Raw genomic sequence first — 23,978 nt, 5'->3', positions numbered from 1 at the left:
TGGTGGCGTTTCTTATCTGAGCAAATGGGAAATCTAACTTTTTCAAACCTCAACTTGTCTATTATTATCTATCTGGAGATGCTGAATGCTCTAAACAATTTAAATCCACACCCAAAAGACATAATGAGAGTGACACTGGTTCATGGCAAATCTACAGCTTATTGTTTGTCTCATGTCACCGGTGCTGCTGATTAATCAGGGGTCATTGACTCTTGGTCCAAATAGAAGGATCCTGCCCTATTTGTTCTCTCCCTCCACTGCCATGTCCACCATCACAGGCTTGACCCTTGTCTTCCCAAATTTTTATTTTTTTTGCAACTACTGATAGCTGAGCCACACATGAGTCATGGGGCACGTGAGTGTATTGCTTTTGGCACTCCGGTTTCATGTATTTGCGTCATCCAGACATCTTCTGTTTGCTGCAGCGTTGGGTCAGCGGTTTTGGGGGTCTGAAGGACAACAGGGACCCCCACAGCTGCATGTACAACAGTTAGGCCTTTAAAAGCATGAATATATGCGTAAACCCCTGTCTTACAGAATTTTGAATATGTATTGTAGACTGTAGTCTACAGCTACGAAACAGTCTAGGCATACTACACCTCTAAGTATATTAATATGGAAAAAGGAAATTAAGTTTAATGTCTTTTCTGTGGCTATATGAGAAAAAACATGTTGAACAAGCCACTTCAGCTGTAGACCTGCTTTTTCCCAGGACACACGGGACCAGAGCTGACCGACGAGGCAGACAAGGTGTGAATCAGCTTTCGTTCATTCAAGATTGACGATATTTGGACAATGTAATCATAGAATATCTAGAAACATGAGGAAACAGGAGGGCTGGCCCATGCCCACAGGTGGAGTCATACCCGGCATGGTCACAGGGAGTGAGATGAGGGAGAATGGCAAACTGTCATGAACAGGAACATAAAGAGGAGAGAGGCAGGAGAGGATGCGATTCACGACGCCAAAAAGTCAAGGCAAGACAGATGGAGGGGAAGAAAGGAAAGGGTTTCAAGGCTTTCTTTAAAGTGAAAGAAGAGGGTCCATGCTTCAGATGAGTTAGCCCCTTCAAACTGTCAAAGGCACTTCAAAAAGAACCAGGAGATGTAATACATGCAAGTACTCTGACTGATGGGATGCTCATGATAAACTGTAAATTGGCTGGTCAGCAAGCTAAAGCTCTGAAGCTTTACGTTTACTTCACTGGGAATGGGGGTAGAAGAGTTTGCATCAAAGGATAATACTGAAATTTAGGGAATAATGTAAAACGTCTCAGTTATCAGATCATGAGATGTTAAATGAAGGGTGAAACGTGTGTGTGACATGTACAGAAAATATCCCAAATGTGAAGAATAGCACCGCAGTGCTGCTAGAGAGGGTGTCACTTGGTTACATATGCCCTTTGCTTTGTTACAAATGCCAAAAATATGACCATGTGGCTGCTGTATGTAGAGGCCAGGGTGTAATAATGTAAAAAGTCTGTGAAGTGCTCTTATTGTGGAGGGGATCACCTGCCATCTTTCTTAAAGTGCTCAGATTTTGTAAAAACAGTTCAGAAAATAAGATGGGGAAAATAAAATGTCTCATGCAGAGGCAGCGAGGATGATGGAAGGATTAAGGAGCTCCACCAGAGTTCTGGTTATAGCAGATAACTGGGGACCCTTGGGACCAAGTCTGCAAATCCAGAGGACTCAGTTGTAGTTAGCAAGAAGGCCTTTTTAGCTTTTGTGGCAGAGGCAATGTGCAAGATTGATATGGTGGTAAAAATGAAGTCAGACACGATACATGGAGTTGTCTCTGCAGCTGGGAGACTGATGGGAATCTCAGGAATAACCCCTGAAGAGCTATAAGTGATAAATTATTCTCGTTACTCTGAAGCAAATTCACAGCCAACAAATGGACGCCAAAGCCTGACTGGTTTGTGACTGAAGGTGAAATGACAGCTAATGGACAAGAGCTTAAAGGATTCACAGAGGTATTTAAGGAGACACCTGAGTACGTATATAAGAAACACAGCTAAAACCTACCCTAGACTTTGTCATCCCAGCATATGTAAGCCAAAGAGCAGTGTAACCCTAACCCTAACCCAGGAATGTACAACATTTATCACATGAAGAATGCAGTATCAAAGGAAATGTATAAAAGCAAAAATAGAAAGTGTCATTGAAGTATGAATTTCTGAGGGGAAAGTTTCAGTTGTTAATCCTCCCAAATATTTGAGGTGGAGCTGCTGGAAGAAATAATTGGAAACATCAGTTCACCAGTGTTGTGGGTGGGGGATTTCAGTGCACACACTTTGGGGAAATAGCGCTGCAGATGGGAATGGGCAGGTGTTGAAAAGATTCATGGATAAGAATGACTTGGTAGTGCTGAATGATGGAAGACTAACATGGTTCAGAACCAATCAGAATGTACTGGCCTTCATAGATATCACACAAGCCTCAGCACTTTTAGCTCAAGTGGATGAGTGGGGTATGATGGACAAGTACAGTAGGTTTAGCAGAACTTTAGTTAAGGAGTCATATGTTAAATGTAGAATCCTAATTCACAAGAGGGCAAGGTGGGAAGAATTTTAGGAAAGATGAGTGTAACTCAGTATGTGAGGTGATAAGTTCAATGGCATCTGAGACAGTTCCAATGAAAAAAGCAGCAAGCGGAAAGCCAACAGTCCCTTGGTGGAATGAAGCCTGCTCTTCACTGGTCTGCCCTCACAACAAAGTATAAAAAAGCTCAGGCATCATGCTATTGAACAGTATGCTATTGAATACAAAAGACTAAGGGTTATAAATGAAACAAAGAGTAGGCAAGACTTTTTTAGTGAATTAGGGCTTCAGACATTGGTTAGTCAGGTCTGGAGCTTAATTCATCACTTTACAGCAGCATTTAAGGTGGCAAATATTCTGGTTCTTCAGTACAATTAAATTGTGGCTGTGTGAAATAATGATTAAGCAAATATGCTTGGAATGTCATTTTGCAAGTTCATAGCTCAGAGTGTAGGTGCAGAAAACAACAAATGAGAAAATCAATAGAGAGCAAGACAAGCTGCGATATTGCTATAACAACACAGATGAAACTCATGTATTTTTCAATATGCACAAGAGGGCATTTAAATTTGGTTCTGACACAACACAAAGAAGAGATGGTTTGAGTTATCCATTGCTTACCCACTTTGGAGACTTGATCTTAAGAGTTGCTTGACAAATAAATATGGTTGGGAAGATGGGAACCTGCCCAAGGAGAAAAACATGATACGTAATTGTCTGGGCAAATGAACTGGGATTTAAAATATCTCCTGATGAAACTAAATATGAAATATTTAGTTTCGAAAGGAAAAATTCAAAGCAAATGTTGACATTCAGTGGTACCCATAATGAGAGGGTGGGGGCTTTTGAATTCATTGGTGTATGGTTTGATGAAAAAATGACCTGGCAAACCCATGTGGAGAAAATTATGAATAAGTGTGAGAAAGTGATGTGTTATGATGTCTGGCAGGCTCTACTTGGGGTCTTGAAGTAGTAACTATGACAATGACTTACAGGGCTATGATAGGCTCAGTACTTGACTATGGTTGTTTGGCTTATGGTCCTGCAGCACCAACTGTACTGGCTAAACTGATTATGTTGTAAGCTATGGCTCTGAGAGTATATAGCAGAGCATTCCCCACTTCGCTAGGTTCAGCTCTGTTCATAGAATTGGGTCACACTCTGCTGGAGTTGAGTAGGATTAAGTTAGCTTTCCGCTACCAGGTTAAAATCCAAACATATGAATCAGATTTTCCAACAAAATGTCTTCTTTAGCAGCATTGGAAAGACTAAAAAGAAGATAGATCAGCTTTGTTAATTCCAAAGGACAAAGGGCAGAGGAAGTAGGAATAAGGAACTTTAAAGTGGGGCCTGTTGTTTGTGGGCATCATATGCTGCAGTGGCTGTTGCTACAGCCTGCTATAGATTTTTCTCTTCTACAACTTGCCAGAGGAAGACCATCCAGTGGAGGCAGTCATCAGAGAGATGCATGGGGCTCCTGCCCACAAATGTACAGTGATAGTTTTAGTGATCAAACCACTGTTAAAGCAGCATTTGAGGTATTTTCTGATCAGCTTTCAGCATACACGACAGAGCCTCTGGCAATCCTATAGACCCTTTGGTAGATAGAAGACTTAGCCAAAGTGGACGGTAATTTGTAGTGATTCTCTTGCAGCATTTGGGGCAATAAATCATGGAAGGTCTATGGCCAGGCCAGATGTGGTTGCAGAAATAATGATGTCAATGTACAGAATAAACAAAGCTGCATGCAGTGTGGGATTTATGTGGGTGTTCAATATGTAGGAATAGAGGGGAATGAAGCAACAGATTAAATTGGAAATATTGAAATATCACTTAGGGTACACTGGAAATGTATTCTATAGTCAAAACCAGAATCCAAAAAATATGGCAAAAATCACAGGATAAGAGTGTTAGGGTAAAGATTGAAAACTCTATTATCAAGATGTGAGTCAGCAGTCCAGGATCTGCAGAGCTATGCTTTTTTTTCTTCATGTCAATATGCATAAAACAAATCGCATCTATATAAGAGCAACGGAAATTCACTGACACAACGGGGAGTCCCCAGACCACAGACAAACAATGGCTTGAAAATACTTCTGGATCAAACTAAAGTGTTAGTAGAAAGGGTAACATTAAACAAACAGTTATAGCCAGTAAGAATGTTCGTAACGTAAGTCTTTCAATTGAGGCCTGAAGATGTACATGGACTCTACAACATGCTATTTGGGAGTTAATTTTACTAAGGGTGGTAGAAAACAATACACAAAAGAAAACCCATTGTTTCCTCCCCCATCCCAAAGTCCCAATTGGTACAGTCCACATTGCCAGCACTGGGTGGACCAAGCAGCATTCATGTGCGCGGTCATGAGAGCACCATCTCAGCAAGGAAATGGACCTCAGAAAGATTATGATTAGGAATCAAAGCAAACAAGAAAACAGTGAAATAAACTCTGAAATGAAAAAATACTAAATGAAGCAAATGTATTCATCAGCTGAAGTGGGTCTGAAGTTTAGCTGATAAACACGTCACATAAACCAAAACCATATATTAAACTATACCAATAGATAAAGGAGCTTTTCACCTGACTGGTGAAGCTCCTTCACATTTCTTCCCCCCTGCTTGCAGTTAGTGAGACATGTAGCCTGCCACTGCATTTTGCTTCCCTATCCAATAGCAGTGGCATAGCATAGTCAGCATAGTCAGCAGTGGCATGACCCAGTGGTTGATATGAAAGTTTGTGTCCATCATTGAGTCAAACCACTTAAGAGCCCTGTGGTCTGTCTTTAGGCTGAATTCTCTTCCCAGCAAGTAGTCCTAAACATTCAACTGCCCACTTCACTGCAAGGCATTCCAGCTCCACAGCAGAACAGCAAATCTCCCTCAGAAAAAACTTTCTGCTGATGTCGTTCACAGGCCTCTTGTCTTCTCCCTGTCCTTGCAGTGGGACAGTAGTGTCAGGTCAGTCAAGCGGGCAGTTCATGCTGAAAAACCTTGAATGAACTGTACCAGCTTACCAAGCCCAGGAATGACTTGAGCTGAGTTTTGGTGGTTGGTCTCTCAGAGGCTTGAATGACCTCCTACTTGTGTTTTTGTGGGCTAATGACACTCCCTTCAATAATGTTGTTCAAGTAGCTGTTTTCCCTTTGGGCTAAGTACACTTTTTGGGGTTGATGGTAAGACCTCTTGGATCCTCTGCAAAACCTCATTCACATGAACAAGATGGTCAGATTAGAAGTTGCTTTAGATTATATTGTCATCTAGATAAGCAGTGGTGAAGGAGTCTGTGCCTGCCAAGACCTTGTCCATCAGCTGCTGGAAGGTTATGGGTGCCCCCTGCAGGGCAGAGGCATCTTTGTGAGGAGTTCTGAAAGCTCTAAGAGGTTTTGCAGCTTCAGTGAGTGGCACCTTCCAGTGGATTTTGCACAAATCAAGAGAGCTGACGTATTTTGCTTGGCCCACTCTTTCAGTGAGGTTCTCAATTCTGGCCATTTGATAAGACTGACTGATATTTACTTTGTGGAAGTTGATGCAGAACCGAAAGCTGGTATCTTTCTTTACTACAAGAACCATGGATTACTCAATTCACTTGTAGAGGGCCTGAACCTTGTCCATTAGCACAGGAGTCAACCTTACAGGGATTTGGTACATCCTCTGTCTGATGAGAGTGGAATTCTTCAGTTTGATGTCATGGTTGACCAGATTTGAAGAAAGGTGCGAGATAAGAGGACTGGCAGCTGATTAGTCAGAAACTTGTTCTCAGTTGTATGGAGAAGGAGCAGGACTTGCTAACCAGACGTGGTGGTGATTGTTATGCCTCTGCGCTGGCATAGCCCAACTGTCCCATTCTCATGAACAAAATGTCTCAGGAAGGCCTTGAAGGAATTTCTTCAAATTTGGGACAAATGCTCAGTAGGACTCAAATATGAATGATGTTGGTGGTCAAAGTCACTGTGACAACACACAACACATTTGTGGTCATAACTCCAGAATTCATACGGTAACGTAATTGTCTCATAGGATAAAATGATGAAGTGACGACATTTTATGTGCAAAAGTTCAAAGGTCAACTTCACTGTGACATCATAATGTTCTGCAAAAACACTTTTCTTCCTCATTACTCAACACCATAGGTGATTTTCATTTGGTAAATTGGTCTTCTCGTCTCCTCCACTTGCTTCCTCTCCTCGTGTCTTAGCTCCGCCCAGCGAGGACATGAAAAAGGGATGCGAGGAAGAGACGTGAGGACGGAGGAGACGAAACTCCAAACTGAAAAATCCTCGCTCCACAGCGTCAGTCCGAGGGGCGACATCAATTACTGATAACGTTTGCCTGCTCCCGCCATGATTCAAACGTGTGCCACATATGACACGCCCCTTAAATAATAAAAGACTTCCGCGTAGGGTACACCGGTGTATCCTCACTCTGATCTCCTTCAGAAGCCTCCTCTCTCCTCGTCTCCTTCAGGTGCATTTAAGCAATTGGAAGATCCTTCATCATGGCGGAGGGGAAATGACAGGGCAGGGTGTTGTGGGGATATTCCACCCACATGACAACTTTACTCCAGGAGGCGGGATTCCGTGAAGCCAGACAGCGCAGCCCCTTCTCCAGGTCCTGGTTTAGCCACTCCGTCTGCCCGTTGGATTGAGGATGGTGGCCTGAGGTCAGACTAACTGTGGCATCCATCAGCTGGCAGAACGCCCTCCAGAACTGTGCCACGAACTGCGGACCCCGATCAGACAGGACATCACTGGGAAACCCAAAAACTCGACAGATATGAGTCATCAACCCCATCAGCCGTTTCCTTGGCGGAGGGAATCTTAGGCAAGGGTATGAACCATACCATTTTGGAGAACCAGTCCACTACTGTCAGTACGACAGTGTTACCCTCCGATGGGGACAGTCCAGTCACAAAGTCGAGTGAGATGTCTGACCAGTGCCACCGTGGCACAGGAAGAGGCTGCAGAAGTCCAGCACTGGGGGCGTTCTTGCTCTTATTCTGTTCACAGGTTGAGCAGGCCGCCACAACCTCCTTGACATCATTCCTCATTCCGGGCCACCAAAACCTCTCACCAACTTGGGCCAGAGTTCTGCGGAAACCAGGATGACAGGAGATCACAGAAGCATGAGCCCAAGAGATTACAGGACCCTGTTGTTGGGTACCCCAGGTGGGATCTGGACTTCCTGATTGGCCCTCCTAACCTGCTCCTCGATTCCCCAGCTAACACAACCCACAGCACAGTTCTCAGGGATAATGGTTTTGGGAGCAACAGAGGCATATTCCCCCCGAACAGTCTGGATAGGGCATCAGGCTTCGTGTTCTTAGAACCAGGACGATAGGAAATGGTAAAATTGAATCTAGAAAAGAACAGAGCCCAGCTAGCTTGCCGAGGGTTCAGTCTCTTGGCAGACTTGATGTATTCTATATTCTTGTGGTTGGTCCAGACTAGAAAAGGTTGTTCCGCCCCCTCCAGACAATGCCTCCACTCCTCCAAGGCCAACTTAATTCTCTGTCCACCACATCATACTGTAGTTCCTTTCGGCAAGAGAGAACCTGCGGGACAAGAAAGCACAAGGATGGAGCTTGTCATCCTTCTCTGCCCACTGAGAGAGCACTGCCCCAGCTCCAAGGTCTGAGGCATCCACCTCCACCACGAACTGGGGTCCAGTAGAATCAACACGGGAGTGGAGACAAAGCTAGTCTTGAGCCGGTTAAAGGCGGATTCTGCCTGAGGAGACCAAAGGAACTGCACCTTAGAAGAGGTTAGGTCATGCAATGGAGAGGCAATGTGACTAAAGTTGTGGAGAAACTTCCTGTAGAAGTTGGCAAAACCGAGGGACAGTTGGACTTCATGTCTGGAAGTGGGAGTGGGCCACTCCTGCATGGCCCTGACCTTATCTGGATCCATACCAACCCTCAACTCAGACACCGCAAACCCCAAGAAAAACACAGTGGAAACATGGAACTCACATTTTTCTGCTTTCACAAACAATTGGTTCTTTAAGAGCTGTTCAAGCACCTGCCTAACATGTCTCTCATTGGTTCCTGGATCTGGCGAGAAAATCAAAATGTCGTCAAGATACACAAAGACAAATTTGTTCAGGTATTCGTGGAGGACCTCATTCACCAGAGAGTGAAACGCAGCAGGAGCATTTGTCAGACCAAAGGGCATCACCAAGTGTTCATAGTGGCCTGTGGGTGTGTTAAACACCGTCTTCCACTCATCCCCCTCCCTGATACAGACTGGATGATAGGCATTGCGTAAGTCAAGCTTAGTAAAGATCTTGGCCCCTTGGAGGAGCTCAAAACCAGAGGAGATGAGTGGACGAGGATACCTGTTCTTAATGGTGATTTTGCTAAGTTCTCGGTAGTCTATACAGGGGTGCAGAGACTTGTCCTTCTTCCCCATGAAGAAGAGCCCAGCTCCAGCCGGGGAGGAGGAAGGCCGGATGATTCCAGCCTTGAGCGCAGCACCAATGTAGTCCTCCATGGCTTGTGGCTCAGGGCCCGACAGGGAGTACAGACGTCCGCGGGGAGGTGAGGCTCCAGGAAGCAAGTCTATAGCACAATCAAAAGAGCAGTGAGGAGGGAGTGAGGTAGCTCTCGCTTTGTTAAATACCTGCTTGAGGTCCATGTAGCAGGATGGCGCGGAGGACAGATCAGGAATCTCCCCGTCGTCGATCTCCTCCTGTGAAGTGGGCACCCCCCATGACATAATCTTGCCAGACTGCCAATCAATGTGCGGGTTATGCTTGACTAACCAGGGGTGACCCAAGATGAGAGGACGTTGGGGAGAGTCAAACAGATGGAAAGTTATAATTTAAGAGTGTGAGTCAGAGAATTTTAGAGTCACCGGAGGTGTGCAGTGGCTGACCAGATGCATTACATGACCGTCTAGAGCGGTGGCTGGTATGGGGGAGTCTAGAAGAACAGACAAGGGAGATGGCAAGTTGCTTGTCCAACAAGTTAGCATCCGCACCCGAATCAATCAAAGAGCAGCGAGAGGAACAGACAGAGAGTCAAACAACAGTATGACCTGGTTAAGCTGCCGGCAAGACCTGTTCTTACTGGGGGAGGTACTCACCAGCACGGGCAACCGACGGGTTGAACCACTGTGATGCACGTAACAGTTCTCCAGGAAGTGGCCCATTTGTCCGCAGTAGATGCGACCCTCCTGACATCGACAAAGATGCTCCTCCGGAGAGAGTCGGGTGCATCCTTCTCACTGGAAATGATTCACTGGAATCATACATGTCAGTGTAGAAATAATTCCCATTTGACAAAAACAAACAAACAAAAAAAAAACAAGAACAGAAAACAAAACAAAACTGAATCCTTTTTATTAAATTCTGTGAAAGTCTTCACTAAATATATTGTATGAGTCTGGACAGTCATGAATGAAAACTGTAACCTGATTGGTTGGCTGAGGCACACAACAGTGAAGTGGTGATTCTAGTTGGAACAGTGGACACCAAGAAGGTTTTGGTGAGTTTTATTTTGTTTCTCTCAAGTTTGAATGAAGTGTGTTTTACAATGACAAAACTATTGTTTCTATAAATGGAGTCTGGTTGCTTTGTCAAGAGAGATATAGTGGCTTGTTTCTGGTTAAACAAAAAGGATCTTACAGTTTAACAAAAAGGGATCCTTTCCATAATGTTGTCAGACACTTAGAATAGCAATCTGAGCAAAAACAAGCACTTTTAGTGGATGTACATTAATGATGCGCAAACGCCTCGAGGGATTATATTGCAGCCCATTTCGCGGTTGGTGTCCCCATTAGTCACATAAACACAATAACAGGGAAATAGGCCCAGCCTGAGATCATGAGCACTCTGGAAAAGTTTTTCACTTAGGATTGCTCTATATTTTTCTTCGTCCGTCTTTCTCTCGATCAGTCCCTGTCACACAAAAACCATGCCAACAGCATGATGTTGCCACCACCATGTTTGACTATAAAGATGGCATTAATATGATGATGCGTACTGCCTTATTTGCTCCACACATGCAGTTGGGAATTGTGGGCACAGAGTTCATGCATTAGTGTTTACACTACAAAAGATATGTGGTCACATGTGTCCCACACCACCATGACAAGTGGTTTGACTGGTTAGATTGCAATGTGTGTTGGTGGTTGTTTGTGATTGGATCACCCAAGATGCATATTAATACCAGATGTAAACAGTGAGACCTTATGTGTGCCTTTCTTAATTATGTCCAGTGAATTCACTTAAGCATAGGTGGACTCCAATCAAGCTGTAGAAGCATCTTAAGGACCAATGATGGAAGTAGGATGTACTAGCACTTAATAATGAGTCATAACATAGGGTCTGAAAACTTACTTAAATGGCCTTTGATTTCTTTAAAAATTTACTAAACAGTCCAAAAACCTGTTTTTGCTTTGTCATGGTGGAGTATTATGTGAAGACTGATAAGGAAACATTTAATTGATTCTATTTTAAGGTGAGTCTGAACACATCAAAATGAGTAAAACAGGGATCTGAAAACTTTCTGTATGCATTGTATGCCTGCTTACTTATCTATCTATCTATCTATCTATCTATCTATCTATCTATCTATCTATCTATCTATCTATCTATCTATCTATCTATCTATCTATCTATCTATCTATCTATCTATCAACTACAGATAGCTGAGGCATATATGAGTCATGGGGCTCAGGGGTTTATGAAGCAAGGCAACAGACTTACTTTTGAACTGCTGCAGCCTGCTTTTGGGAACACACACTTAAGATTAATGCACTTGTGCCCCCCAGGCTGTCCTCTTGTCTGGTTGCGTGTTTGCAGCATTGGCTCAGTGATTTTCAAATGTTGGGTGTAAAAGACTTCTGAGAAAATTACTCTGACAGCCCAGAGCTACATTTACAAGTTAGGCCTGTGAAAGTATGTGGAAAACCTCAGTTTTACAAAATATTAAGTATGTATTATAACCTATAGTCTTCAGCTACTTTACAGTACATATACAATGAAACTACACCTGTAAGCAGATTAATATGGAAAAAAATAGAGTCTAGCGTCTTTTCTGTGGCGATCATAGCAACGGAAAAGTCAACTCCAAGTATCAGCCTTACGTCCAGTTTTTACAACATCTGCAGCCACTTTACGACAGCCGGAAAGCAATGGACTAGGTGACAATAATGATATGAGATAACTGATAACTGTAACGTTACTATACAGAATTTTGTCTATCTGGAGCTGTTAAATCCCGACAAAGTTTGATATTTCCAATTTGCCAACCGCTCAGTCGTCGCCAGGTCTAAGTAAAGTATTTTATTAATACTCTGTGTCCCTCTGTGAGGCGAGACAGCGACGAGAGCCAGTGGAAGAAGAATTGCTTTTAGCCAGTCATTGCCATGGCCTCCGAAAGCGGCGATAGCAACATGGATAGAGAAATGATTCTGGCCGACTTTCAGGTGTGTCTCTTTTGTATGTCCTAGATGTTTTGTCCTGTAGTTAGTAATTTGTTTGCCGCTGTTGAATTTCCTTGGACTACTGTCAACAACAGCACACACGACCTGACTGGCGTCGTAAACAGCAGACCTGACCTGAGCTTTGGTGTCTGTGGCTAGCACACTAAGCTAACAAACTGACAGCTTGCTATCTGATTCCGAAGGTAGTTATTCGCTGTAAGCTCGCCAACTAAATGGCGGTTGTCAAAAGCTGCCATTCTAAACAGTGGAATAATTTGTGTTTTGCGCCGGTTTCAAGTGTGCTTGCTTGACCGATAACGATTATCTGGTTAGCTAAAAGAGAGCTACGGCGTAAACTGTCAGCTTGTTTACACATGCCTGCTGCCCTGTCAGGTTTCTAAATCCTCGTCAGAAACCGTGTGTCACTTGAGGATATCAGATTTTTAGCCCAGTTTGCAGATAGGGTAGTTTATTTTGATGATGAGAAAAGACAGGCTACCAAATTATGCTTTTCCTCTTTGAATGGTTACCATACTTAAAGACATCGATACTAAAATAACACACATCCTTCCTCTAAAATCTACACTTGGAAAATGAAATGTCGTCCTTCTCTTTGGTGGTGTCTCTCATGACTTTGTTTTTGCAAGCTTGTGTTCTGAATCAACAAGTTCACTTAAATAACATCTGCCTACATGGCTAAGCAATGCAAAAGTAGTTTTCCACTCTTAACTAATTTCCTTTGGATGTTGGAGTGGACATGCCATTCATTCAGATTAAGGCAGACCACAAGAAATGTCTCGCTGTTTTGCATCTGTTTCTGTGACGTTTCTAAAGGAGACCCCACACTTTAAAGTTTTGTCCTGTAACCATTAGCACAGTGCTCAAATATCGAGGTAACTTCCTAATGTTTGAGCTAATCATTCTCTCTACTTCTGCCATGAGTGTTGGAACTTCATGAGATTGTGTTTGAGATGCATGAGATCAGATTTATGATCCAAAAGTGAGGGCAAGGTATCCTAAAGTCTTATGTGATTACTGGAGAATTGGATTAAGCATTTTGTTAGAGTTATGCTGCTTGAGGTAAATGATGTCCACGTCCCAAAAACTGAAAAAAGATAGCATTTAACAGTTATATCAGTTTATCAAATACATAAAATCCAATAGACACCAAAAACAAATAAGCCAAAGATATACAATTGGGATTTAAGACTACCAGTGAACAACTCTAAACACAATACATACATTCTGATTAAGAAATATATATAGAGAGAGACATAAAATATATCTATAGCAGAAGGAGCATGTATCACTGTGCTTGAAAACATAATAGCGGGATGTGCAAAGACATGTTTGTGTTTCTTTTTGTTGGCAGCATAAGATGGCATCGCTTTGAAAGTAAAAACTTAATTCTTTAAAGAATGATTTCATCTTAATGCTCCTGGCTTTGTGGAGGCCATGTTACCATGCATGCAGCATTGTTTGGTAACGTCGTATTGGTTATGTATTTTACTGCTCTGTTCTACAACCCTGATTTCAAAAAAATGAAAAACATGGATTAAAAACAGAATGCAATTATTTGTAAATGAACTGTGTTTACCGATAACGGTTTTACAAAGTGTTTCTAAGCAGGTGTAGTAATATCCTCTATACAATCACGTGGTCAAAGTGGTGAAACTCACCCCATCCTTGCTTGTGATGACTGAGCCTTGTCAGAAAAGGCTGTCAAAAGGGAAAAAGACTAGCAAATGATCACATTTTGTTTTCTTTATGTTTTACACAGCACTGGTTCAATAAAGCACTTGCAAAATCTAGTCTTTACATGAAACAAAGTCCGTGTTGGCTATTTTACAGATTTACACAGTGTTGGCATTCATTTCTCAGTTTGTTACCGTCAGCGGTGCTTAAGCACTTGAAATTGTCCACTGTGTTTGACCTGTGATTGTGTTTGGCGGAAGGGTAATATAACACATCTACCTAATTAAACTGATCATGTCCTTGGTTTTACTGGTGTCTAGATTTAAGTAATGGTCGTCACATGAGTTAATAAAGTCATCCTTTATGATGTCTGTAAACTTTTAGGTGAAAATGTGAGTAAGCAGAGTGACGGTTGCATCATCAACCACTAACCTGCCTGCTGTTAGTTACACAAACAGGAATGTAAGGAAACACTGCCTCTGCCATGGGATAGTCTGCCTTAGTTTACGCTTAAAGCAGTTATTGGCATTGGTCTGTCCTGACCCATGTTGTGATATTGTAATCATTTTATACTATAAAGAACATATTTTATTTAGTCTGCTGTGCAAGGCTCAGGAGTCCAAGCTATCAGGCAGAAATCAGAGGAAATATGTGGCCTTCTTTTTATCAAGATATGACTGAATCACTGTCATTCTTGTGAAGACTGCCACCACTTTAAATACTGCTCTTATGGGTTGTACCATAGTAATTAAAATGTTTCTATTCATTTCATTCTCTTTCCTCTGTTTTGTTGTAAAATGTGTTTTTTATGTGCGGCCAGATAGGAATGTTGCATAAAACAAACGGCTGCAGAGTGTCATACAGTGCATTTCTTGTAATTCCCTTCTCTCTGTTTTTTCCTCTCACAGGCTTGCACTGGAATTGACAACATTGCCGAGGCAATCACTCTGTTAGAGCTTAATAACTGGGATTTAGTGGTAAGTTCATTATCTGCAGGCTTTGGGCTTTGCTCTTTGACAGGCAGGCTTAGTGCATCTAGAGTGCAAGTTCAAGAGGGCAGTTACCATCCAATAACACACACTCTGTGTTAATTTTGTTATGGCTAAATCATTTTTTCATTTTGCCCAGTCTGTTTTATGAACCAGATGGCAATGCTGCCACCCTCAATGCAGTGGCCGTGAGAGAGCCCTGAGAGGTGTGGTATAGTGAATGTTGAATTGAGAGACACTGTGAGAAAGGATGTGTTGTGCCAAGTTTGTATTAACTCATGATGAGTGTGAAAAACAAGGAGCCCTCTACCGTGCAGTGCGTATTGGAAGGGGTCAGTATATATTTAGACTGATGCTGGCAGGAGTTCAAAGCAGGCAGCAGCAGCAGTCGAGGACAGACAGTGGGGCCTGGACTCACTGCGCCTGCAAATCTGATGACTTGCAGTTCCACGGCAGTAGCTGGTAATTTTTGTAAACATAGACAACAACAGATCTTCTTGTATGTATGTGGGTGGGGAGACCACCAGACAGACAGTTTGTTTTTCATTGTTCATGTAAGTCCCTTACATTTTTTTCCCCTTTACACATTCCCTACATTTATACAAAAAGAATAGGGAATATGATTATACCAGCACATGACAAATAACTTTATTTTGCAGCGAAGAATAGTGAGTGTTCGAGAGAAATCCTATCAATTGTCCGTTCAAACAAAAGCTCAGTGCAGAGCTGACAGTGGTTACGGTCATGTTTGTCCTCTCAGCTCGCTTTGTTCTGATGCGCCACCCTATTTGAATATTCCATCATTCTCGGTCACATTGCTGTAGGTTTAGTCTCCAACCTTTCAACCAGCAAATATCACACACTCTTATGTAAACATGTTACAGAATAGACCAAAAAGTAACTTGTAGATTTTGCCTTGTTTCATGTGGACTGGCGTGTTGGCTCTACCCGTGACCTTTGCAGGTAATCATCCATAGTGTAGGTCCCTTTTACTACTACTACTACTACAAAAAAAAACTACAACTGTGAAAGTGGTCCAACTGGACCGGATAAAGGAGATATCAGGATTTTAAGACATTGTGGTGCCAGAATGTTGATTCAGCTAAATTCATTTGTGAAATGATCATCTATGGATTATAGATTGTTTTGTGATTGTGGTGAAAAAGCACCTGATATAATATAGCACCATTCTTTTTGACAAAGTGTGTAGCAAGTTTAGAGCATATTGTGCGCCTGGTCTTGTTCATAGGGTGTTGTGAATGACTGGTTAACATGTCCGTTTTAAAAAAGTATACCACAGCGGATCATCTTGTTTCAATCTTGCTGCCCAACCCGCCATGGAAATCTGATTTTATGATCCGCATATTTGACTTGGCATGGACTTATACACCGGATGCCTTTCCTGACGCAACCTCCCTATTTATCTGGGTTTGGGACTGGCAGTTAGAAGTGTCCTGCCCAAGGATACTGCGGCAATGGGGATTGAACCACCCACCCTGTTATCAGTGGATCATCCACTCCACCTCCTGAGGCAGAGCTGCTTTTTGTGCATGTTAAGAGATAAAACTTACAGAGCTGTCCATGCTTTCATGACCAGACTTATTGAAAGTTTGGAAATGAATTGTGGTTTGCTTAGTCACTGTTAAAATGCCTTTTGTAGAAATATATGCTGCAACATCTGCCAGTCTCTTTCAGACATGCTTCTCATGTGTTGACTGATTCCATCTTTTGTCATTACTGTTAAAGATGCGATAGCTTGAACTTCATGGGTCTTAGAAGACAGTCACCTATTTTCAGCAGCAAAGAGTTGGTAGAATAGTTGATACAATACAGTAATTTAAGCAAGACAAATGCCATTATATTGTCTTATAACATGTGCTTCCACTTTCATTGCAGGCAGCCATCAATGGAGTGATACCACAGGAGAATGGGATCTTACAAAGGTAATAACAGTCTTGGCACAGATGTATGTTAAATCACAGGAAACATTTTGGTTGCCCTTACAACACTAAACAAATGAGAGATTATGCATATCATTTATGACAAAGTGCTGTTGTTCTTTATGTTCTTACACTGGAAATATCACATTAAAAATGTCAATGCCAAGGAAATATGAATAGTTGGTATGGCAGAGGGAATATATGCCACTCAGGAATATGTGCCTGTGACACTAGTGTGCATCTCCAATGTATATGCTATAGTTTTATTACCACTTGAATAGTACAGAACTGAGCAGGATACATTTTCTGTGTCTCCTGCTTCCATATTAAAATCACTTTTTGATGTTAAATCTTGAATTAAGCATTTTAGGTTTATACTGTAATATTGATATTGTATCCATATACTCGCATATCCAGCAAATAATGCTAGCATAGATGCTGCTGAGTTGGGGGTTATTGCTCCTGCTATGGTTTCTTTTCTGCTGTTTAATGGAGGAATAATATAAAAGACACTGCAACTGCAAAGAAACTTTCTGCCAAGAGTGGAGTTGTACACAGTTTCTGAATAGAAAAGGTTTCTTTAAGAGGCTTTGAGCCCTTCACTTTCCTTCAACGGTTAGTTTACACTCATGAATGCACTGAGCTGATCTGAACCCACTCAAACTGGAGACGTTCTGTTGAACCGTTTTTTTTTTTTTTTCCCCGTGTGTGTGTTTGCGTGTGTGTTTGTATTTTGTGTATACACTTGCGTGCATGTGTGCGCATGCATGCACTTTAGTGTGGTTCAGGCCCTTGGGCCATGAGAATATTACTGGTCTTTCTCAAGGGCACACATTGCTCTGAATGGAGGCTGGCTGGCAGCATGACCAGCAGCCAACACATTTACTAAGTGGCTGGCACTGGTATGAGTAGGCTGGCGTTGCCCAGTAAACAGACTCTGATGACGTGACCTGAGCCAGAGCCAGTTGGAGGCTACGCCAGTATTCCTGTCTAAAATGCATTTCCCTTGTGTCCTCTTTAGTAAGCAGGTTTAAGATAGTTGCTTGTTGATGACTAACCACAATTCCTCAGATAATCAGGGCAACTTTTTTTTCCGTGCAAAACTTGATTAAAGTACTGACTCCTCTGTTGCACTTTGTATCTGGTCTGACTCATCATGACTGGCTCATCAGTTCTGTCTTTTTTGGGGCACCTCTTTGACTGCACAGGCAAACAGCGCCATCTAGATGTAGGGCAGCGCTGAACTACACTCAAACAGCAACAACGGACAATTTAACGGCCTTCAGTGTTGCTGTGCCAGTTTTAGGTCAAAGTGTATTCAGGATCTTTTTCACTTGTGGTGAGAGCTGATGCTATAAACTAGATTTTTTTTCTCCTTAGATGCTTTCAGAGTTTGTAAGAATCCTCGTGGCGAGATCTCTTTTGTTTTTCCTTCTCTTTTTTGGAGTCTTGCTATTTCATCTGTCTCATTTGTGTATCTTCCTGTCTACCCACAATACATTTGTGAGATGATAGCTGATGTCAGTCCAGTTCACCTCAGTGGTAGTTATTTTTTGTGCTAAATACTATCTTAGTAGCCCTTGGCAGATACTGCGATGCCCATTAAGTGTTCCATGTATGTACTCATGGTATGACTTCCTTCCTTTATCACAACCTGTATTTTGCCAGCCGTGTCATTTCAAGCATTCAAGTGGGTGTCAGATACTTTCTTGTCACAAAGAGGGATTAGCTTGTCTTTCCATGTCCATGAGCTCAGCAGGGTTTAAAATCAGGTATCTTAATGTCTCTGATCCATCCTCTCTTGAAACACACTATGTCTGTTTTCCATTTGTTGTCCACTGACCTCAGAACAGGTCGATATTTAACGATTTCAGTATGTAATTATTAAATACTGACTGACCTTTTCCCCCTTGTCTCAGTAAATACTGTACGTGGCCAATTCTAATCTTAGGAAAGATTTGGATCTTGAAATAACTGTTTTCTTGCGAGATCTGGTTTGTTAGTGAAGTGGCTGGTGGAGGAGACAGTTATAATGTGCTGCCTTTATGTTGGGTTAATTTCCCACCCTATTGGTCCAGCCGGTTTGTGGAGGTTTTGTGGCTGTTGACTGCCAACCTACGCCTCAGGACAGTGGCCTCTCTAATGTTGGCCAAATAAAATACAGCCTTTGTGAAAAAGCCTGAGTCTGGCACTCTGTTGCAAGACAGTTGCTGCTTACACTTAAGGGAACAAAGGGCACACTTTGTCCGGGGTCAGGAGAAAAAAGCCATTATTTACTGTGTTGTGTGAAACATGGGTCACACGCTGAGCAAGCAGCAAAGAGAAACAGAGAATGAGAGAGTAGACATATATTGGAAAGGAGGATGGAGTCATTTGTTTTTGGTATAATTTTCTGTTCTGTTGGTTCTTAACAATCAGGTTACAGGCTAAAGACTATTAGAAAGTCTGATGTGGCCACAAATATAGGCCTAGCCACAATTATCCACAAATATTTGTTTCTGATAGCATCTGTCATGTTTTGTTTTTTTCTTCTGTCCACTTTCTTCATGATTCTCAGAGAAACACCCTGAGATGTTTAAGATACTGTGTGAAGACTCAGCAGTCTTCCCTCTCTTCCCCACCATCAGTAACCTCGCTCCCTCTGTCCAGTAACTTTTCCAGTGAGGCTAACCAGGCCAGCATGTACGGACCCCCAAGCCAATCAGAAGCAGCTGATGCAGCAGCGGGAGGTGCAGTTCCTCCCACCTCCTCTTCGTCTTCGTCCTCCTCTCCTCCATCGTCCTCGACTTCAGCTTTTTGCCCCAGCAACCCCTCCTCCCGACACATTATAGAGCGTCAGCCCCGGATGCTCAACTTCAGGGTGGAGTACCGGCAGCGCACTGTAGAGCTGGTACTGGAGGAAGGAAGCACAGTCGGTGAGCACCACGCACACTGATACTTATATACATACTGTGTATAAGACTTAGGGCTGAACAACATGCAACACCCCCCCACCACCACCACCCAAAATTTGGATTATTTGGACAGATATTTTGATATGAGTCACAGTTTAAATGCAAATGGTAATTTTTACATTTCATTTTCACTTAAAAAAACATAAATGACGATGATGTGATTTTTTTTTTTTTTTGCTGAGGTCCAAACATGTTCCCTTATGTCTGGAGGCATCACAATGCCTCATTTATAATGGTATGTTGTGACACATTTTGCCTTTTTATTAAAAAATTGCAGCTCCTGCAATTTGGATATTGCCTTTGGCCATATTTCGATTAATAGTCCAACCTTAAGCATCCTCAGCATATGACACTGCATTTTTGTTTCCGATATACATTCTCTGCATTGGTCTGCATTAATCTAATTTACAGGAGAAATCAAACAAATCCTCGAGACAGAACTTGGGGTTCCAGTGTCCAAAATGCAGCTGAAGGGATGGAAGAGTGGAGATGTGTCTGACAGCGTGAGTTAACAGACTTTATCGCAAATGGAGCATCAAGAAAAACAGCTAAACCTGTAGTCTTTTATTTTGTCTTTCTTTTGTTTTTGCAGTTTTCCTATGTGTTATTTAAATAAATGTGATTGTTTTTACATGTCAAATTTTAGCACAGGTGCTTAACATCTACATCATACAGTGTATGTTGATTTTCTGCCTGTGTACAGTCACAGTGCCATGTTATACAGTTTATTTCCACTCCGACAAATACAGAACATCTTTGTAGCATGAGGGTTTTGGATACATGACTTTGTTTTAGCACTGTTCTCCAAGACTTCCTATGAAACCATGTGCAACGAGTGTATTCAGCATCTGTGGCCAAGCGGAAACCACACCACCTTTCCAACATTATTCTTGCAATCAGGCTTGTCGCCTACCCAACAATTAGTAAAACTTTGTGATGTTCTCAAAAGATCTATTTCCAGTTCTAACCATGTAGTGCAGAGATGCAGATGCAGTAAGCACAAATGTATTTCCTTAACAAATCATTATCTCTACGGCTATAAATCCTTTCAAGTGAGTGGAACTATTTTGTGTGTGTGTGTGTGCGTGTGTGTGTGCGCGTGCGTGTGTGTGTGTTTATGTGTGTGTAACTAGACGGTGCTGAGAAGTTTACACCTGCCCAAGAACAACAGCCTGTATGTCCTGACCCCAGACATTGCTCCTACTGCAAGCACCAGCAAAAACAGGTATTCTGCCCAGCATTCAGCACGCTCTCACTCCTCTCTCTATGTGAAATCTCATAAGAAATCCGCCCCATACGCCTTCCCATCCTGGCGCACATACGCTATGACACTACTGGTAGTGGTGGGAGTGTAGTACTTAATAGCAAACACCAGGTGGCGACCTGTGTCTAGTTATGGAGAAGTCGGATCCGGGATCCAGGCAGCAAATACCATTTTCATTGGTATATTAAGAGACATTTGACCTACTGGTGCACACTCATTTTCCCACATCCATTGTGACATTTTGAGAGGAACATCTCCCGCCGCAATCTCTGTGTATTGTGTAAATAATAATTTTCTCTCCCATCTTTATTTTAAGCCTGACATTGTTGCTTGCTGAAGGTTGTTCTGTATATTACTCCGCATAGACGGCGTGCATGGTATCCACACTTCATATCTATTTTTTTTTCCAGAACACACCAGTTACAATAGTGATAGTACCCATTGACAGTAGAGATGTGTTAAGAAAGCTTCATTAAGCCAGTGTTCTCCATCCAGAGGATATTCTGCTAATTTCAGTGAATCCTTGGCAGTATTAGCAACCTTTCCTTCTGAAATGTCAGGCTGCTCAGTGTAAAGTCAAAGCGGTAATACAATCACAGGTGGCAGCTGAACGTGGGATCGTCCTTTCATCAGTATCAGGTAAATATTGTCCGTAGAAGTCATATTTTTCCCCTTAATGTCACCTGCATATTGCAGAGTGACCATGATCTTTTTTTATTTTTAATTTGAAGATAAGAGCATTGGACTGGTAAATCTTTTTCTTTTCAGCATATACATGGTTGGACTGATTCATTTTGCCGTGCATCTGTGTGTGCAGTTGCTTGAGGTGTTGTATGTGTGGACTGCAGACATTTCTCAGCCAAATGACGGAGATGAAGTGCCCTGCCGCTCCTGTGATTATTAAAAAGATCGCTCATATTTTTAGATTTTTTTTTTTAGAAGCCTGTGTTGCTCATCATTAATCAGTGTCACTCTGATTAATGGTCCAAGTGAGGGATTAATGATCTGAGTTAATGTTTCATGAGAATTTTTGAGAGATTTTGTTTGCCACAGGCCTATTTTTCAAGCAGAGTATTAACATTAACGTCCACCTTTAAAATTTCAGGAGGCACTGCTTTTAAAGCATCTCTGAGGTCCCCTTTACGATATTAGTAGTCTGTTTTTATTAACATGGTGTTTATTAAAAAGACAGTTGTCAATTTAAATTAAAATATATTTTAAGATTTACTCCCCTTTCTGAGAGTTGTGAAGGTCAGTGAGGACACCCAGGGACACTTTTCGGTATGACTTTCTGTGATTGCCAGTTTTACGGTATCTCTCTGAATCGTTAAATTAAATGACTTATCAAAAATGAAAAGGGATCATAATAACAGATCTTTTAACAATATTCAGCAGCGCTCCTCTTAGATCCATCGCCTTTTTCTTTCATAGTTTTTTATAGCCTCACATATTCCGACCCTCGTTTTTTTGTTGACAGCGGATTCAAAATTATTAAAATTGTACTGTAACTCTCCCCATACTTCCTCATGTTAGCAGCCAAGCAAGCATCCACATGTCACCAGAACACTTGTAAAAGAAGTCATTTGGCAGTTTGCCGCATTGCCTGCTAGTTAGGCTAAGTGGTAGCTATATTGTGTTGGCAGCTAATGGCCCTCATCTCCCCAGTCTTCCCTCCCTCGCTCTCTCCTCCCTGCCTCTCCCCATCTTCTCACTCCCTCACCAACTGCTGTGTCTTTTTAGCAGCACCGTTGCCATTTCTCCAAGTGTTATCGATATCATTTTGGGTGTCAGGAGCTCATTATTCTGTGTCAGCTATTTTGGCGGAGGACAGTTGGGGCTGAATGGAGCGGGTGGCCTTCTGTGTGTATGCACATGCATTTGTGTATAAATGCGTGTGTGTATAGTGACGACTGGGAGAGGATAGGTGACAGATCACAGAGTAGTGGGGGGAGCAGTCCCCCGTAGCGGGACCAGACAAGCTGTTATCTCACAGTAAAAATAAAGTGTGGTCATGCCGTAAATCCACAGTACGTACAATTTGTGTGCAGTGTGTTTAAATTTGTTGCAGTCAACAGAGCTCGGTGCCAGTAAAGACCTGAATATAATGTTTGCAGGTGGTTTAGCACACAACATCAGCGCCATACCAACTCAAGGTACTACTGTGTTGTGATAAAGTGATCTGATTTAGTCCCACTATTTTACGCACAATTATTGAAAACAAAATTATTGTGCTTAATATCACACTGACCATATTTTCTTTTCCTAACATGGTGGCAGTACTTTTGGAAAACAGCTCCTTTTTTTGAATAAAGTGACACCAAGGAGGAAAACCAACCTAATTGCAACAGAGGTTCCCATAATTACAAATGGGGCTCTCATTTCATTTTCAGGAAGGTGGCACACGAGGCACTAAGATGCAACCATCCTGCATGGAAAATGAAATTCTCTCACAACCAGGAAGCTCCATAGCTGCTTTAAAAGAAATAAGTAAAAAGAGTAAATGCAATTTACAAAAGCTTTATATCAGCTTTGATTTGTGAATAAAAAGGAAAGGCTGTAATGCACAATGTGACGTGATTATAACACAGACAGAGAGACATAAAGTTGATGTCTGACAGTTTATGACTGGCGATGCAGAACTGCTTTTGCATATTGTAGTACTGTTTAGTATCTAGAAGTAAAAGGCCTCTGTAGGTAATTCTGTGTTAGGTTATGAAACCCACATAAAAATCAAAGGTGTAATAAAATATGTATTCATTGTTATTACTCTCACGATTACTATTATTAAGGGAAGTTGACCATTATTCCCAGTTAAAATGGTCATCTTTAATTATATGTTTTGAATGAGCTTAATGAAACTACCTCCACCCTCTTAACTGTTATTGCTAGTTTGTAGTTGTCTAAAAAGATAGTTATCTACCCAAATTTAATTTCACAATGTTTATTTGCCTCAAATTGTTGCTGAGTAAAAATGCAAATGTCGAATAAATGCTAATATCTCTGGCAATTACTTTGTAGAGCTTGGCTCATACAGCACACACACACCTAAACCAAACCGACTGATTAAATAGTGCAGCAGTATCATTATGATCCTGCTGAATAAACTTCTCTTACTTGTCTTGTTTGATTAGAAATAAATCTTGAGGCTTTGGGAGATTTTCCGATGA

General features: G+C 41.9%; 1 protein-coding gene across 1 annotated transcript in view; it reads left to right on the top strand.

Moving 5' to 3' along the window:
* The first annotated feature begins 11,652 nt into the window (after positions 1-11,652).
* The window catches only part of faf1 (Fas (TNFRSF6) associated factor 1), a 60,031-nt gene continuing 47,705 nt past the window's right edge, over positions 11,653-23,978 (top strand). The window contains exons 1-6 of the mRNA XM_070961602.1: positions 11,653-11,972; positions 14,573-14,641; positions 16,550-16,596; positions 19,243-19,508; positions 19,959-20,050; positions 20,681-20,772. Coding sequence (XP_070817703.1) covers positions 11,913-11,972; positions 14,573-14,641; positions 16,550-16,596; positions 19,243-19,508; positions 19,959-20,050; positions 20,681-20,772 — 626 coding nt within the window. The 5' untranslated portion in view covers positions 11,653-11,912. The remainder of the gene's footprint in view (positions 11,973-14,572; positions 14,642-16,549; positions 16,597-19,242; positions 19,509-19,958; positions 20,051-20,680; positions 20,773-23,978) is intronic.

The sequence above is a fragment of the Chaetodon trifascialis genome, chromosome 4 (genome assembly GCF_039877785.1).
Source record: "Chaetodon trifascialis isolate fChaTrf1 chromosome 4, fChaTrf1.hap1, whole genome shotgun sequence".
NCBI lineage: Eukaryota > Metazoa > Chordata > Actinopteri > Chaetodontiformes > Chaetodontidae > Chaetodon > Chaetodon trifascialis.
The sequence above is the reverse complement of the archived record's forward strand: the minus strand, read 5'-3'. Positions and strand labels throughout refer to the sequence as shown.